Consider the following 15,616-nt stretch of genomic DNA (forward strand, 5'->3'; position numbering starts at 1 on the left):
CGCTCCCTCCCGGCGCGCATGCGTCACCTCACACGCGACTCCGCCCCCCCGAGGGGAGAGCCGCCGCCCTTTCTTCGGAGCGCATGCGCTCTACGCACGCCTCCGCCCACCCGAACTCATGACCGCATTTTCCCTCCTTCTAGCTCTTCACTCCGCCCCCGAGAATTCTCCTGCCGCCCTTTCTCTTCCCCCTCTAGCGCGCATGCGTTATATCGACTCCGCCCCCCCGAGGAACATTCTTTCGCCCCCGCTGCCTCCAGCGCGCGTGCGTCCAACGTAAAAAACCTCCCTCTCGGCGCGCACGCGTCAGTTACACCACTTCGCCTTGGAGAGGCGTCCTTTGGCCCTCCCTCCTCCCATCCGTCCAGCGCGCATGCGCCAGAGGCAGCACTCCGCCCCGGAGAGTCGTCCTAACGACCTGCCTCTCGGCGCGCATGCGTCGATTAAACACCACGCCGCCCGGGAGAAGCATCACTTTTGATTTTCTGCCGCGCACGCGCAACTCACCTGTCATTCTTGGTGCGTCATGGCGGAAGATCACGCCCCCGACGTTGGGCGCCCAACCGCCCTCTCGCTGGACGAGCGTCACGTGATAGGAGGGACACGCCGCCGGAAGTCAGGCCTAGCTCGGCATCACGTGGGCGGAAGTGCGTGCGGGGCATGAGAGCCTCTCTAGCCAGGGCAGTCTACCTGCCTCCCCTTGCCCCCCCACCGAAAAAATAATAAATAATATCAATGAATAGCCGACGCCTCTGTAGAAACTGCCAAAGGGTCTACGTCTCTTTATTTACAGTCGAAAACTCTCCCATGTACACGTCTGCCAATATTAAAAAGAAAAAGGGGGGAGGGAGGGGCCTGGCCTGGCCTCTTCCCCCCCCACCCGGCCTCAGAGGGGCCGGAGGGGGGGTCAACATAGGGTGGTGAGGGGGAACCAAAGAAACCCCCCTCCTCTCCTGCTCTTCACTGCTTGAAACTAAGGGGGTCTCCAAAGTTTCCCTCCCTTTGATGACTGGTGGACTTCAACTCCCAGAATTCCTCAGCCAGGCAGACTACTGAGGAATTCTGGGAGTTGAAGTCCACCAGTCATCACAGGGCCAAGTTGGAAGGCCCCTGCTTGTGGACTTCAACTCCCAGAATTCCTCAGCCTGGCACGCCAGCTGAGGAATTCTGGGAGTTGAACTCCACAAGTCATCAAAGGGTCGAGTTTGAAGACCCCTGGTTTAAACTCAGGGGTCTCTGAACTTTCCCTCCCTTTTAAGATGGGTGGACTTCAAGTCCCAGAATTCCCCAGCCAGCTATGCTGGCTGGGGGATTCTGGGACTTGAAGTCCACCCATCTTAAAAGGGAGGGAAAGTTCGGAGACTCCCAGTTTAAGTGCCTCAATACTAACGGGGACCAAGTCAAACTGCGCCCCTCTTTGAAGCACAACCAAAGAAACCGGGGTCCGGGGATCCCCGTCTCCGTCTCTCGGACCCTGGGGAGGAAATGAAACAAGATTCGGACGAGTCCAAAACCAGGAGCACAAAACATGTGTTCAAAACATTCCCAACCGGGAAACCAACTGACCAGCCGACCGATCCAGCCGGGGAAAGAAAACAGAAAAAGGAAAGAAAGAAAGAAAAAACACAACCCTTTTTTTCTTCTATTTACAGAGAAGAAGTCGGAGCAGGACAGGGAGGGAAGGAACAGGGTCCAAAATAAACCGAGGCTTCGCCCCCCAAAAGTGGACACCGGACCTTCCCGATCGAGCCCACAAGCAGGAGACGGGGAGGGGGGGGCGAAGGCCAGGAGGGCCCGCTGAAACCTAGCCGGTTTTAATAAGCGCCGGGAGTCATTGCCGGCACTTCCGCCGGCCCGGCGCCTCGTCTTCGGGGCCCGACACTCAAAGGGGACCCCCAAATCCAGAGCAGGCCTCCCCCTCTCTTTCTCTCTGCTCCGTCCAGTCTGTTTTTCCCTCTGCGGGACAAAAGGCCCGCCGAGAGCCGTGGCCCCTCCTGTGCTAGGGTTCCCCGCCTGCCCGGGACGCCAGGGGGGCCGTTGCGCCGAGCGCCGTGGGGGGCTGAGGGCTCAGCAGCGCCTGCTTCCGCGTGCTTTCTTTGCATTTCTGGCAGAAGAAAATGTCGGGCACGTTGGTCTTCTTGATCTTGGCGCAGGAGAGGTGGATCCAGGTGCCGCACTGATTGCATTCGATCATGGGCCGGCCGGCGAAGGGCTTCTGGCAGTAGCAGGTAATCAGGTCCCACGAATCGTCGCCTGGAAAAGCAGACGCAAAACGGATCCTTGAGCAAAGAGCGCAGAGACATTTTAGAACAGTGGTTCTCAACCTGTGGGTCGGGACCCCATTTGGGGTCGAACGACCATTTCACGGGGGTCGCCAAACACAGTCCGCCATTTTCCCCCCCCTTTTCCTTAGCTGTGCTCCTCCCTTTTATTCTATTGGCTTTTGAAAGCCAATAGAATAGACTCTCTTGAATAGAGTCTCATTCTATTGGCTTTCAAAAGCCAATAGGAATTGTCCAGGCTGTCTCTGCCCTGCTGAGCCCGCCAAAAGTCCCAGTCTGCAAACGGTGCTGCACCAGTTGAGTAGTCCTTGACTTACGACCGGTTGAGTAGTCCTCGACTTATAACCGGTTGGGGGTCGCTGCATTAAAAAGGTTGAGAACCACTGTTTTAGAACATTTAAAAAGCCCGGACAATTCACTTTCTGGGATCGAACGACCCTTTGTTTGAAAGGATATGTTTCCTGCTGGAGCAAGGGGTTGGACTAGAAGACTTCCGGGGTCCCTGACAGGAATAAAAACCCAATATAAAAACCCAATATAAAAACAATTACAGGGAATAACTCCTCCCCTTGGATAGTCCTCAACTTACAACACTTTATGTGGTGACTGCTCAAAGTTCACAATGACACCGGGAAAAGTGACTCTGTTTTTCACACTTACAACATCCCTGGCGGTCACGTGATCAAATTTGGAAGCTTGGCAACTGACTCACATTTATAATGGTTGCAGCGTCCCAGTGTCACGTGATCTCCTTTTGCAAGGTTCTGATGAGCATATCCAAGGGAAGTCAGATTCACATGTCACTAATTTAACAACTACAGCCTTCCCTCCTTCCGAGGTCGGTAAAATGAGGACCCAGATTGTCGGGGAGTCAAATAATGTTGACTCTGCGAATCGCTTAAAGCCCTGCGAAGCGGTATATAAGTCTTAAGTGTTATTGCTGTCGTGATTTACTTAACAGCTGTGTCAGGAACGTTTGCAAAATCGGGCAAAATTCAGTGAATTGTCTTGCTTAGTAAGAGATTTGGGGCATCTGTTTGGTCATAGACTGAGGACTTCCATCAGTGGGAGATAAAAGGGTCTACTTTCGCTTTTGGCTCTTCAATGTTAAGATTCTCTCAAAGATTCCAAAAAACCAAAAAGTATACTGAAGGTGCCAAAGAGGAAGGGGCGGGTGATGGACCACGTTTTCCAGCCACGTTGAACACCGTATTCCTTTCTGAGGGTTCCAAAAAGTGCACAACTTAATCCCCCTGCGCAACTTTGAGTATTTGGAGAGACTCTAGGGCAGTGGTTCTCAACCTGTGGGTCGGGACCCCATTTGGGGTCGAACGACCCTTTCACGGGGGTCGCCAAACAAGGCTGTCCGCCATTTTTTCCCCCTTTTCTTTGGCCACGCCCCTGGCACCCGGTGATATATAAGTGGTTGGGGGTCACCACAACATGGGGAACTGTATTATGGGGTCGCGGCATTAGAAAAGTTGAGAACCACTGCTCTAGGGTTATGAGATACACAGGCGCTAAAGAACTGACAGCCCCGTCGTTGATTCAAAATCTCCCACAAATCTGACGATAATAAGTAGAGAAAGTTGCTGTAAAGGGTGGTTTGATACGCTGAAGGGTATAAATTTAACAAACAGCTAAAGAAAAGTGGTTGGGATCTTAGGAGGGGTAAGGTAGAGGTGGGGAAATATGACTTGTGGATTTCAACTCCCAGAATTCCCGAGGCAGCTGGCTCAGGAATTGTGGGAGTTGAAGTCCACCCAGCCGTAAAGGGGCCGTAACTCTCCACCTCTGGGATAAGGGAACCAAATTCAAAAAAAAAAAGTCTCCAATATTCCAGGATTGGGCAACTGGATCTTGAACAAACGGGTCTCTAGGGGGAAAACAGACTTGGCTGCTCCCTAATGGGGGACTGTCCAACCTGGCTTCCTGTCTCAGGTCCGGGGGAGGCTGGGACTCTAACCCAGTTTACACAAACCTGGGACTGAACCAGCTACGATCTTTCATCTGCCATTAAGCAGGGATAAAGCTAAAGCCACTGGAACTCAACACTGCCTATGGTAGTCCAGCCTTGCCCCAGAGGTTGGGAATGGTGCCTGTGCATGTTTATTTATTAAATTAAATTATTTATTTTATGCTGCCTTTCCTTTTTCGTAAATAAAGATGGCAGATATATACCTAAGCTGTTCTCCTCCCCTTATTCTCTCCACAAGAACCCTGTGAGGTGGGTTGGGCTGAGGGAGAGCGATTGGCCCAAAGTCAGTCAGCCGGCTTTCGTGCCTAAGGCAGGACTAGAACTCCCAGCCTCCTGGTGACTGGCCCAAAGTGACCCAAACTGGCTTTCGTGCCCAAAGCGGGACTAGAATTCACCGTCTTCTGGCGATTGGTCCAAAGTCACGCAGCTGGCATTCAGGCCTAAGGAGGGACTAGAACTCACCGTCTCCCGGTGACTGGCTGAAAGTCACAGAGCTGGCTGTTATGCCTAAGGAGGGACTAGAACTTCCAGCCTCCTAGTGATTGGCCCAAAGTCGCCCAGCTGGCTTTCATGCCTTTAAGGCTGAACTAGAACTCACTGTCTCCCGGTGACTGGCTGAAAGTCACAGAGCTGGCTTTTATGCCTAAGGAGGGACTAGAACTTCCAGCCTCCTAGTGATTGGCCCAAAGTCGCCCAGCCGGCTTTCATGCCTTTAAGGCTGAACTAGAACTCACCGTCTCCCGGTGACTGGCTGAAAGTCACAGAGCTGGCTTTTATGCCTAAGGAGGGACTAGAACTTCCAGCCTCCTGGTGATTGGCCCAAAGTCACTCAGCCGTCTTTCATGCCCCAGGCGGAACTAGAACTCCCAGCCTCTCAGTTCCTAACCTGGTACCTAAACCACTAAACCCAAAAACTATCGATCGGTGAACGTAAGAGACGTCAAGACAGGGGCACCGGATATGCAGCCCCCTGCCCGAGTCCCGACAGACTCACCCTGACCCTCCAGGGAGGTGGGGGGGGTCTCGTCTCACCTGATTCCACCATGATGTCCTCGTCCATGACCCTCATCTCTCCTTCGCTGGAGCTGCCTTCCTCCCCGTCCTGGCTGGTCTCCGTGCTGATGCCCTCCTTCCCTTCCGTGTCCTCCAGCTTAATGGGAAACGGGGTGGCCAGCAGCTCCGGCGGCGCCTGGGCCGTGACCCGCACCGCGGCCGCCCCTTCCTCCCCGCCCGGCCGCAGAGGGGCCGCCCCGTCCACCACCTCCTCCTCCTCCTCTTCCTCCTCCTCCTCCTCCTCCGAGTCCGTCTCGCTCACGGAGGTTTTGTGCTTCTTCTCGCCCCGCTCCGACCGTTTCAACTTCCGCTTCTTGCTCTTTTTGATGCGCGAGCGCTTCTCGCCCACCGAGTCGCTCCGGTTCCGCTTGGCGGCCCCGGCTTCCAAGGAGGCCTTCCGGCTCCGCTTGTCCTTCTTCTTGTCGGCGGCGGCTTTGGGCCCGGCTAGCGGGGGCGGCTGCTTGCCCACCGGGTCCAGGTCGAAAAGGGAGTCTTTGAGTTTCATCTTCTCCAGCAAGGAGCTGTCAGATTTCAGCCGCCGGAAGGCCGTTTTTTTCTTCGAGGAGTTGGCCTTCTTGACAAAGGTCTCGATGGTGTGCAGGTCCGACTGCGTGGACTCCCAGCCGTCACTGTCCACCACACTCTCCGGTCGGAGCGGCGAGTTGGACCCGGAGGCCGTCCAGTCGTTCTCCTGCCAGGAAGAGAAGGCAGATTAGCCCTAATCACCCGGATGAACCAACATCCAGATTCCGGGAAAGAACCTAGCTGACCCGACACACAAACATTAGCAGGTTTCCATGCCAGGACAGAGAATCCTCGATTTACAAAAAGTTCACTTAGTGACCATTTGAAGTTACAACACCCTGGGGCAGGAGTAGGCCACCTTGGCTCTTTTAGGACTTGTGGACTTCAACTCCCAGAATTCCTGAGCCAGCATGGGGGAACTATGGCTCCCTTGATGACTTCTGGACTTGAACTCCCAGAATTCCTCAGTCAGCGTGAGGGAACTATGGCCCCCTTTAAGACTGGTGGACTTCAACTCCCAGAATTCCTGAGCCAGCATGCGGGAACTATGGCCCCTTCATGACTCGTGGACTTCAACTCCCAGAATTCTTGAGCCAGCATGGGGGAACTATGGCCCCTTCATGACTCGTGGACTTCAACTCCCAGAATTCCTGATCCAGCATGGCTCAGCTTAGAAACTTTCCTTTTCCCCTCAGCATGGCTGGCTCAGGAATTCTGGGAGTTGAAGTCCACAAGTCATAAAAGAGCCAAGGTTGCCTATCCCTACAGCATAAGGGACTTATGATCGTTTTTCACCAAGCGTCAAACATTTGGCAACTGACCAGTTGCAGCGTCCCAGGGGTGTCACCTGATCCCCTTTCCCGACTTTCCAGCCAAGCTGTTTACTTAACAATTGCTGTGATTCAGTTAACAACCAGGTCGTAAAATGGGGCAAAACTCCCTTAACCGCGGTCTCACACATCGGCAGAAATGTTGGGCTTAATTGTAGCAGTAAAGCTGACGACAACCAGGAGGAAAAGCAGATTTTCTCCAACTAACGAATGCGGCGCTTCATTGGATGGCCTAGATTTGAACACCCCAGGGGTCTTCCAACTTGGCCCTTTGATGACTCATGGACTTCAACTCCCAGAATTCCCCAGCCAGAAAGCGTTTACCAGAATTCGGCGAGAAGAAATATGGCTAGACTTTTCCAAAGTTTATTGCATTGCTTGATGAGGTAACTTTCTTAATCAGGGGTAGTTCAAACGCCTGGTTACTCTCTTGTAATCCCTTCCTCTGCGATCTCTCTTTCTCTCTCTCTCTCTGCTCCAGAGCGTGGGAGGCAGAACACGGGCATGGCACCTGGCTGAGGAATTCTGGGAGTTGAAGTCCACAAGTCATCCAAGGGCCAGGTTTGAAGACCCCTGGAATATACGGACCCCTTGATTCCATTCTCGGGGAGCCCACGTACTTCAGCCAACGCAACCTGTTAACTTATGCGTGACTTCTTGACTTCCTCATACCTTACAAAGGTGATTACATACTTGCATTGTGTACGTGCCATAATATTATAGGCTGCTTTTATCCATGTGCTACATGTAAATAATTAAAGCCCTGATCGCCATCTTGGAGAAGGCCTTGATCTCTACATTTGTTCTCTGAAGCCCCTGAACCCACATTTTATGCCCACCCTACCCCACCCCAGGCTACATCCTACCCTATGGCTGTCCCTGTCTGGCCTTCGTGGATTGCTTTTATTTTGAGGAAGACCTCCCCCCCCCAGTGTATATTATATGGGTGTGAGACCTCCCCCCCCAGTGTATATTATTTGAGGGAGACCTTCCCCCCAGTATATTATATTATATTTGGTTTGGCCCTCCCTCCCTCCACAACAGTGGCCGTTTTTCCTGTGGCTCCTTCCGGCTTCATGTCACTGGGCACCCCCAGATTTGGTGGCTTCCCTTGCATCCCAATTGGTCTCCCTCTGCACCCCAACAGCTGGAAAACTGCGACAGGCGCAAGGGAGAACTGAGGGACGCAGAAGCGGTGAGCTTTGCAGATACGACCCTACCTCAACTAATCAATCAATCAAACCAGAGCTGGAAGGGACCTAGGCCGACCCCCCTGCTTGAGCGGGGGACTCTGTATCATTTCAGACCAATGTCTTAAAAAACTCCAGAGATGCGGCACTCATAACTTCTGGTGGCAAGCTGTCCCACTGGTTAATTGCGTCCCGTGTTTCGTTTGCGCTCATTTTTGCATGGTTTTCTAAAATCCATACATGGTTTCATACAAATAATTACAGAAAAAAAGGCTCCCTTCTTTTTTGGGGTTGGGATGGTCCAAGAGCAAATCAAACATTCATAGCGGGTGGTTACCCAGGTCAAAACAAATACTGCCATGCTTTAAACTTGGATAAGGGGTTTGTGGGGGGGGGGGCTAGGAAACATTTGCCTTGAATAAACAGTTTGTGGGAACGCAGCCAACGGGCTAGTCTCTGATCTCTCTTTTAGCCTCATGGACAAGAGGCACCAAAACAGCTGCGGAGTCCAGTTGTAGCGTTACAATAAACCCAGGTTCTCCAAGCTTGGCTACTTTTAAGACCTATGGACTTCAACTCCCAGAATCCCCTTGAAAGTCCACAGATCTTAAAATGGGCCAAGCTTGGAGACCCCCGGACTAAAGCAACGTAAATTTTGATCCCCTCTGGACTTCCAACGATTTCAAAACCCACAAACCACGGTTTAAAAACTTCCCACGCACCCAGGATTTACGGGAAGCTCCATTTTGCCAGCGCCCGTGCGCTTCTAACTCCTCTGTACGTAATTGGGATTAAAACAAGGAGTAACCAAGGAGTTGCAAGCCATCTGCTCCTTGGAGATGCGAGGAGGTTAAGCCACGGGAAACAGCCCAGCTTAGCAACATCCAAGGTTGTGGGGAAAGGACTCCGAAAGCACCACTAATCCCAATCCAGGGTCAGCTGAAACAGCCAGGAAAGCCAGCAGGAACACACAGCCCGGCTCCGGGGGAGGGGGGGCCAGAACTACACTTCCCAAGATGCACCGCGCCAAGCCCGGCCACACGACAAGCCGAGGCACGTCCTGGCCCGCCTTGGCAAAGGAGCTGCCTACACTTCCCAGCATGCACCGCCCGGCGGTGTCGGGCCGAAATGGCCTCCGAGGCGTCTGGGAGTTGCAGTCTCTGCCGAGTTGCAGTCTCTGCCGGAGCTTTGCAAGCTCCAGGCTGGGAAAAAGCAGCGGGGGAAGGCGAGAAGGGGCAGCGGGGCTTCCGATGCAACCAGGGGCGGGAGGGGGGGTGGAGGTCGGGACCCCCCCCCCACCCAGAAGCGCCCCCCCACCCTCCCTTTCACCCCCCCTCCCGCCCATAGAAAGTGGCCCTATTGTTAAGCCGCCCGGGAAGCATGCCTGCGATTTAGGGGAAGGGGCGATCTCCAAGCCCCCTCCCCACTCACCTCTTTGGAGGAGGGGATGTAGCCGGCATAAGCCAGGACAAAGCTGCAGAATTTGTTGAAGTCCTCGATGGTGCGTTGCCGCTTCTCCGGAGGCTGGTAAGGGGGGTTTTTTTGTGGGGGGGGGAGAAAGAACGGACGTTAAATGGAGGCAGGAGGAGGTGCTTTCTCTGCCCCCCCCCACCAGCCCAGTTCACTTCCAGGGAGAGGGAGAGGAGACCCCCTAAGAGCCCCCTCCCCATCTGCTCCTTTGCAGCCCCCCCCTATGTAGGTCCTCAAGGCTGGGAGGGGGGATCTGAACACACCTGAGAGCCCCCTCCCCATTTGCTCCTTTCCAGCCCCCCCACATGTAGGTCCTCAAGGGGGTGTGTGGGGGGGGTTAAACACCCCTGAGCCCCCTCCCCTTTTGCTCCTTTCCAGCCCCCCCCACATGTAGGCTCTCAAGGCTGGCAGGGGGGTTTAAACACCCGAAAGCCCCCCTCCCCATCTGCTCCTTTCCAGCCCCCCACATGTAGGCTCTCAAGGCTGGGAGGGGGGGGGTCTAAAGACCCCTGAGAACCCCTTCCCCATTTGCTCCTTCCATGCTCCCCACATTAGGTTCTCAAAGGTGGGAGGGGGAGGTTAAACATCCGAGAGCCCCCCCTTTTGCTCCTTTCTAGCCCCCCCACATGTAGGTTCTTAAGGTTGGGACGGAGGGGGGGGAGCTGAACACCGCTGAGAGCCCCCTCCCCATTTGCTCCTTGCATGCCCCCCCCCTTATGTAGGGTTCTCAAGACTGGAAGGGGGGGGGTCTGAACACCCCTTCCCCTTCTACTCCTTTCCAGCCCCCCCCCACAGGTAGGTTCTCAAGGCTGGGACGGAGGGAGGGGGGGGCTGAACACCGCTGAGAGCCCCCTCCCCATTTGCTCCTTGCATGCCCCCCCCTTATTTAGTGTTCTCAAGACTGAAACGGGGGGGGGAGAAGGAGAGCTGGCGGGCGCTTCCCATCCGGAGCACATGCGGCAATGTTGCAAGCAGCCCCGGCTTTGAACGGCGGGGGGGGGGGAAGGAGGAGAAAGCCCCCTCCCCAGCACGCCTAGAGCGGAAGAGCCCCCCCCGCCGCGCGCCCCCCCTCCTCCTCCTCCCCCCCCGTGGAAGGGAGCCCCCCTCCCCCCCTTGAAACTTTTGCCCGCCTCTCTTCCCTTCCCCTCCCCCCCCCCGGTGGCTCTCCTTACCTGCGTCTCGGCTTTGAGGCTCGGAGGGGGATCTGGAGGGGGGAGACAGAACAAGGAGGGGGGGTTGTTTTGTGAGGGGGGGTCGAGGGAAGGCCTCCGGGCGGCCCCCCCCATCCCCCACTCCACCCCGCCCCAGGGAGGGAGGCAGGGAAAGAGCCGCACAAAGCGGGAGGCGCCGCGGCCGCGGAAAGAAGAGAGCCCCCCCTCCAATTCCCGGGGAAGCCATCCGGCAGCCCCCCACCCACCCACTCCCAGCATGGCCCCCCCACCCACCTACCGTCCCCAGCCCCCCCCCGTGGGGAGTGCAGCCTCCCCCCCTCCCTGCTCCTCTCTGCGGGGAGGGGGGCTCGGAGGAGACCCTCCCCCGGTTGAAAGAGGGGTGGGGGCTGCCCGGGAGCCCCCCCCACACACACCCCGGGTGGGAAGCGGGTCTCCGGCCCCCCCAACTTCCCCCCCCAACCCCGACTTTCTCCTCGGCCGGCCCGACTAGCCCCCCCCCAGCCTCGCGGTGCCCCATACCGGAGGGGGGGGCCGCTCCGAGACCCCCCCCAGACCTCCCGCCCGCCCGCCCGCCCCCCTCCCTCTCTCCCTCCTCTCCCCCCCCCCCAGTCTGGCTGGCCTCTCCCTACCTTCGGGGCTCGGCTCCGCCATGGCCGGCCCCTGCCGAGCCGGCCGCCCTGCCCGCCCCGGGACTCGCAAAGCCAAAGCCGCCGCCGCTCTCGCCGCCTCGCCCGGTGCCGCCGCCCTCCTCCTCCTCCTCCTCCTCGCCGCTCCCCCTCCCTCCCGCAAGCTCGGAGCGGCCGCCCCTCCCCTCCCTCCCTCCCTCATGCCCCGCCGCGGAGCATCTCGGGAGGTGGAGTCTCGCCAGCCGCAACGGTGTCCCGCCGGCAGGGCGGCCCGGCACTACGGCTCCCGGCAGGCGGCGCGCGCGACGCGCCTGCGCCCTTCGAGACGCTCCCCCCTCCTCGCCCGGCTGGAGGGAGCGAGGCATGCCGGGTAGTGTGGTCTGGGCTTTCGGCCCGGAGGGAAAAGGAGGCGGTGGCGAAAGAGGATCTTGGGGGCTGTAGTTTCCCCTCGCCCTTCCGCGGGAGGCGGGGGGGGGAGGCACGCGACGGGCGGGCTTTCTTGATAGGCCCAGGACCCTGATGTCCAAGTTGCCCCCCCCTCCGCGCGCTGGGGAGGCGGCTTTTCAGGACACGCGTCTCGTGTGAATGCAGCCAGAGCCGTCCGCTTGTGCAGCAGCTTCTGCAATAGCTGCAGGGTTCGCTTTCTTGTGGGCAAACCACCACGTTCGGCCGGCCGGGGGAGTGCTGGCCTTTGCCAAAAGGGCTTGTTGTGGGGAAGCCAGCTTTTGGGGCCCAAAGGGGAAGAGACCCACGTAGGTCTCCAGCCCGAAACGGGGACCAAACTTGCTAAGGGGCGAGTTAGGTTTCATTGACCTGGCAACTCCCAAGACTGGTGGACTTCGACTCCCAAAATTCCCCTTTCAACCACGCCTGGGTTGTTTTTTTTCTTCTCCCCTACTCCTTACAGGGAGAGATTGCAGAGGAAGGGATGAGAAGAGAGCAAGCTGGCAAAAGTCCACCAGTCTTAAAAAAGTGGCCAAGCTGGGCGGTCCCTGACCCAGAGCAATGCAAGTCCGGAGGGTCCTTTAGCCGCCAATCAAACCAGCATTACCTTCCGCACGAAAAACCTCCCACCGGCCCAGGTGACTTCCTTCCGACGCTGGCTGGCTTTTACCCCCCCTTTACTAAACCTTAGCAGAAAGAGAACGCCACATTTATCCAAGGTAGCACGGGTGGAACCCGGTTGCGTCAACTCACACCTTTTATTAAACACTGCCACTCGCAAAAGGTGTGATCGGGCACATCTCCTGGAAGGATCCGGCGGGTTGAATTATACCTCGGCCAGTAAGGATTTGACCCACCACCACAATCCCCTTTAGGGCTGGAACAGAATATGGGGCAAAATTCCGAGAGTCATAATTGAGATTCTTCCCCTCCCTCGGCCAGTTAATTCAACTCCGCTGGCCCAGATTGTTGCAACGTCCCAGATGTATGTTAATAAACCTCGGCGATAAAAAAAAAAAGTCTCCAGAGTCCGACATGTTCTCCTTATATACTTTTTTTTAATTAGCATTCGTTTCCCCCCCCCCGCCCCCAAACTCTGGTTACAGAAATCTACCAGGCGACGCACATCCCTGATGAAAGCAAAGTCGGAGCGCGTAGGAAAGGAAATTTGAAAAAAACAAAACAAAATGGGGGTGGGCGAGTAGGGTGGTCTGTCTCGCTTTGGAGGGAGAAATTGGAGATCTCCTACCTTTTCAACAAAAAAAAGAGAGAAGGAAAGAGGAGCAAGGAAGGGGGGGCAGAAGGGGGGGGGAAGGAGAGAACCATCACGGAGAGGTATTTAATTTTAGCCACAACCACCTCAAAAGGAAAAACCCAGAGCAAAGCCAAAAGGAGGGAGGGGCGAGTTAAAAGAGGAAGAGAGAGTTAAAGATTCACAGCCAGAAATAAAAGGGGGGGGGAGGAATGGGGGGAAGAGAACCCTCCGTTTTCCTGGAGCAAAAAAACCCCAAAAAACAAAACAAAACTTTTTTTTTTTTTAACATAAAGTCAACAACAAGTAACAACAGAAAGTGCAGGTCCCTTCGGGGTCAGGTGCCCCTTGGCGGCAGACGGTGGGCTCAGGGGTCTTACATGCTGCCATAGACGCTCTCATCGCTGTAGGCAATATAAAGGAAAAAGTCCTCCTCATGGTGTTCCTGAAAAAAAAAGGGAGGGAATGCTGTTAGATCAAAGAATTGGGGGGGGGGGTGAAAATCTCAGATAAACCCACCCAACCGGTTTAAGCTTTATTGCATTGATTGTAAATTTATTGTAAAATTTACACTCAGCCTCTTCTTTAGTAAGTGAAACGCGCCCCCCCAAACCACCGCCTGTATGACTAAGCCAGGCTGAGGAATGGTCTGAAGCCCCCCCCCAAACAAACCTGCCTCCTTACTTTCAGTCCCAAAGACTACAATTTCCCCTCAACTCCTGCCCAGCCTTGGGACTTTTTTAAAATAAATTTATTGGAAAACTCTAGGCTGCTAACAAACGAAAGGAACAGAAGAAAACAGTAAAATGTCACAAACGAAAGGAATTGTTTATTGCTTTTGTTATTTTTTTTTTAAACTTCCTACCTGTATACTTATTATTATTATTATTATGTTGTTTTGAAAGTACACGGAGTGTTTCTGTACCGGAAATAAATTCCTTGCATGTCTAACCACACTTGGCCAAAATAAATAAAAAGTATAAAGCACAATTTGTAGCAGGAACATGGAAAGATGACAGGAATCCGAGTCAGTTAGGAGGCTGGCCTCATCCGAAGGTTTTCATTTGTCCAGAATATATTTACATTAAGGTTTTCATTTGTCCAGAATATATTTACATTAAGGTTTTCATTTGCCCAGAATATATTTACATTTAAATTTACATTATATTATATTAGATAGATAAGAGAGAGAGAGAGAGAGAGCGCGCATTTGTACACCTTTTGCCAATTCTCCCCAACCTACATTGTTTAATGTGGTTGACAATAAAAAACAGTTTGTCATTTCGGAGAGGCTGATTTTTTTTCCTGATTTTTTTTTTTTGGTCTCCTTTTTTTAAGGGGAGGAAATAAAAATGAGGTTGGGGTGGGGGTGGGGAGACCCACCTGGTAGAGCTGCCCCATGGTGGCACTGGTCGGAGGGATGACGTTGTTGACGAAGAAGAAGAGGGCGTCCTCGGCCCGCAGGTGGATTCGTTTCCGGATGAGGAAGTAAAACTGGCCCACTGGGGAAAGGGCACCAAGAGGAGAGCCAGTCACCCGTAAGGAAGCTCTTATAATAAAGGGGCCGGGGAGGGGGGGAACCCCTTATAAGGGGAGGGGGGCTCTCAAGCCTGGGGGGGCGGTTTTGGCCTCGGGGGGGGCTTCTTCGACCCCCCCATCAGTGAGCACCCCCTCCCTCCCCTCCCCCTCCCGCACCTGTCCGGCCGGATCTCACCTGTGAGGTCGGAGGGTACCAGGTACTTCTTCTTGTCCAGGTCCCCTATTCGGGCCTTGGGGGCTTTTTCCACAATGACCTGCCGGAGAAAGAGAGGCGGACGCTCAACGGGGGGGGGAGAGAGAGAGGGGGGCAGCCCGGTCCGGGAAAGTCCGGACGCCGTCTTAAAGCGGGGCGTCGGGCCACCGACTCACCGGGACCCTGTCCGGGTACTTCTTGCGGATCTTCTCCCCCTCGGAGCGGCGCTTCTCGAAGGGATGCTCCTCCTTGTAGACGAACTTCATGGCGGCGGCGGCGAAGGCGACGGGCGGAGGAGGCGACGCGGCGGACCGAGGAAGGGCCGCTGCACCTAACCAGCGCGCATGCGCGGGGCGGACGTGGCGCAGCGATCCGAAGACGGGGAAAGTAGCGCCGGCGCGGAGCGGCAGGGCGCACCAACGCCACATCGGGCTCCGCCGGCCTTTCTTGCTTGCTCCGAACGCCGCGAGGGAGCAAGACGGGGCGGCGGGGCGGCCCGGCCGGATGGGATTCGAACGAAAAAAAAACCGGATTTCCTCCCCCCCCCCCGCTCGCTTGAACTGGGCCCCGCCCCCCTCGGGCGCGTGACGTCAGCGAGCCGTGCGTGGCTTGCGTGGCCGCGTGACACCAAAACAAAGTAGTGCGGGGAGCCGTCGCGGCGGAAACGGCTCTGAAAAAAAGGATTCGGGGGGGGCTCAAAGAAAAAAAAGAGGGGTTATGAAGGGAGAGGCCCCCTCCTCACAAAAAAGTATCCTCCCGCTCCTCCAAAGCGGGTTTCGGGAGAGAGGCGCGGAAGGACACGTCAAAAGGGAATGGCGGTGCAGCGTCACGTCATGTGACTGACGTCAGCAGAGAGAGGAATAGTCACGTGGGCCTCGCCCACGGCTGGCCCAACCAGGCGCGGGTCACGTGGGGCGGCCGCCCCCGGGCTGGATGCCAAGGCGGATTACAAAGCCCCTCCTCCTTCCGCTGTTTGATTGGGGATGGGCGTTGTAGTCCGCAGCGGCATCGGGGATGGCACGAGGGGGGGTCCCAGACATGGGCAGGCCTCGGCCTGGAGCA

The 15,616-nt window shown here is 55.8% G+C and overlaps 2 protein-coding genes across 2 annotated transcripts; both read right to left on the reverse strand.

Moving 5' to 3' along the window:
* Nucleotides 1-755: 755 nt before the first annotated feature.
* Nucleotides 756-11,271, reverse strand: PHF23 (PHD finger protein 23). The gene is made up of 5 exons (XM_039337899.1): nt 11,130-11,271; nt 10,501-10,532; nt 9,290-9,382; nt 5,293-6,004; nt 756-2,253 (listed from the first exon to the last, which is right to left on the reverse strand). Exons 1-5 carry the CDS (start codon nt 11,149-11,151, stop codon nt 2,000-2,002), a joined length of 1,113 nt encoding a protein of 370 aa, XP_039193833.1. The 5' UTR covers nt 11,152-11,271; the 3' UTR covers nt 756-1,999.
* A 1,337-nt stretch (nt 11,272-12,608) lies between these two features.
* LOC120305696 (GABA type A receptor-associated protein) lies at nt 12,609-15,059 on the reverse strand. Its single transcript, XM_039337900.1, has 4 exons — nt 14,731-15,059; nt 14,537-14,615; nt 14,206-14,324; nt 12,609-13,267 (listed from the first exon to the last, which is right to left on the reverse strand). Exons 1-4 carry the CDS (start codon nt 14,980-14,982, stop codon nt 13,199-13,201), a joined length of 519 nt encoding a protein of 172 aa, XP_039193834.1. The 5' UTR covers nt 14,983-15,059; the 3' UTR covers nt 12,609-13,198.
* Between the last annotated feature and the right edge of the window lie 557 nt (nt 15,060-15,616).

This window comes from Crotalus tigris, unplaced genomic scaffold (genome assembly GCF_016545835.1).
Source record: "Crotalus tigris isolate CLP2741 ecotype Arizona unplaced genomic scaffold, ASM1654583v1 scf7180000017690.20705106771:4171800, whole genome shotgun sequence".
In the NCBI taxonomy this organism is placed as follows: Eukaryota; Metazoa; Chordata; class Lepidosauria; order Squamata; family Viperidae; genus Crotalus; species Crotalus tigris.

Bases quoted from the DNA above. Each gene is read 5' to 3' on its own strand.
- PHF23 (XM_039337899.1), bottom strand. From the start codon at position 11,151: ATGGCGGAGCCGAGCCCCGAAG. The intron at 10,533-11,129 runs GTAGGGAGAGGC...TCCCCCCTCCAG, and splicing joins GGCGGAGCCGAGCCCCGAAG to ATCCCCCTCCGAGCCTCAAA. The intron at 9,383-10,500 runs GTAAGGAGAGCC...CCCCCTTACCAG, and splicing joins GCCTCAAAGCCGAGACGCAG to CCTCCGGAGAAGCGGCAACG.
- LOC120305696 (XM_039337900.1), bottom strand. From the start codon at position 14,982: ATGTGGCGTTGGTGCGCCCTGCCGCTCCGCGCCGGCGCTACTTTCCCC. The intron at 14,616-14,730 runs GTGAGTCGGTGG...TTTCTCCGGCAG, and splicing joins AGTACCCGGACAGGGTCCCG to GTCATTGTGGAAAAAGCCCC. The intron at 13,268-14,205 runs GTGGGTCTCCCC...TTTTTTTTTCAG, and splicing joins CCATGGGGCAGCTCTACCAG to GAACACCATGAGGAGGACTT.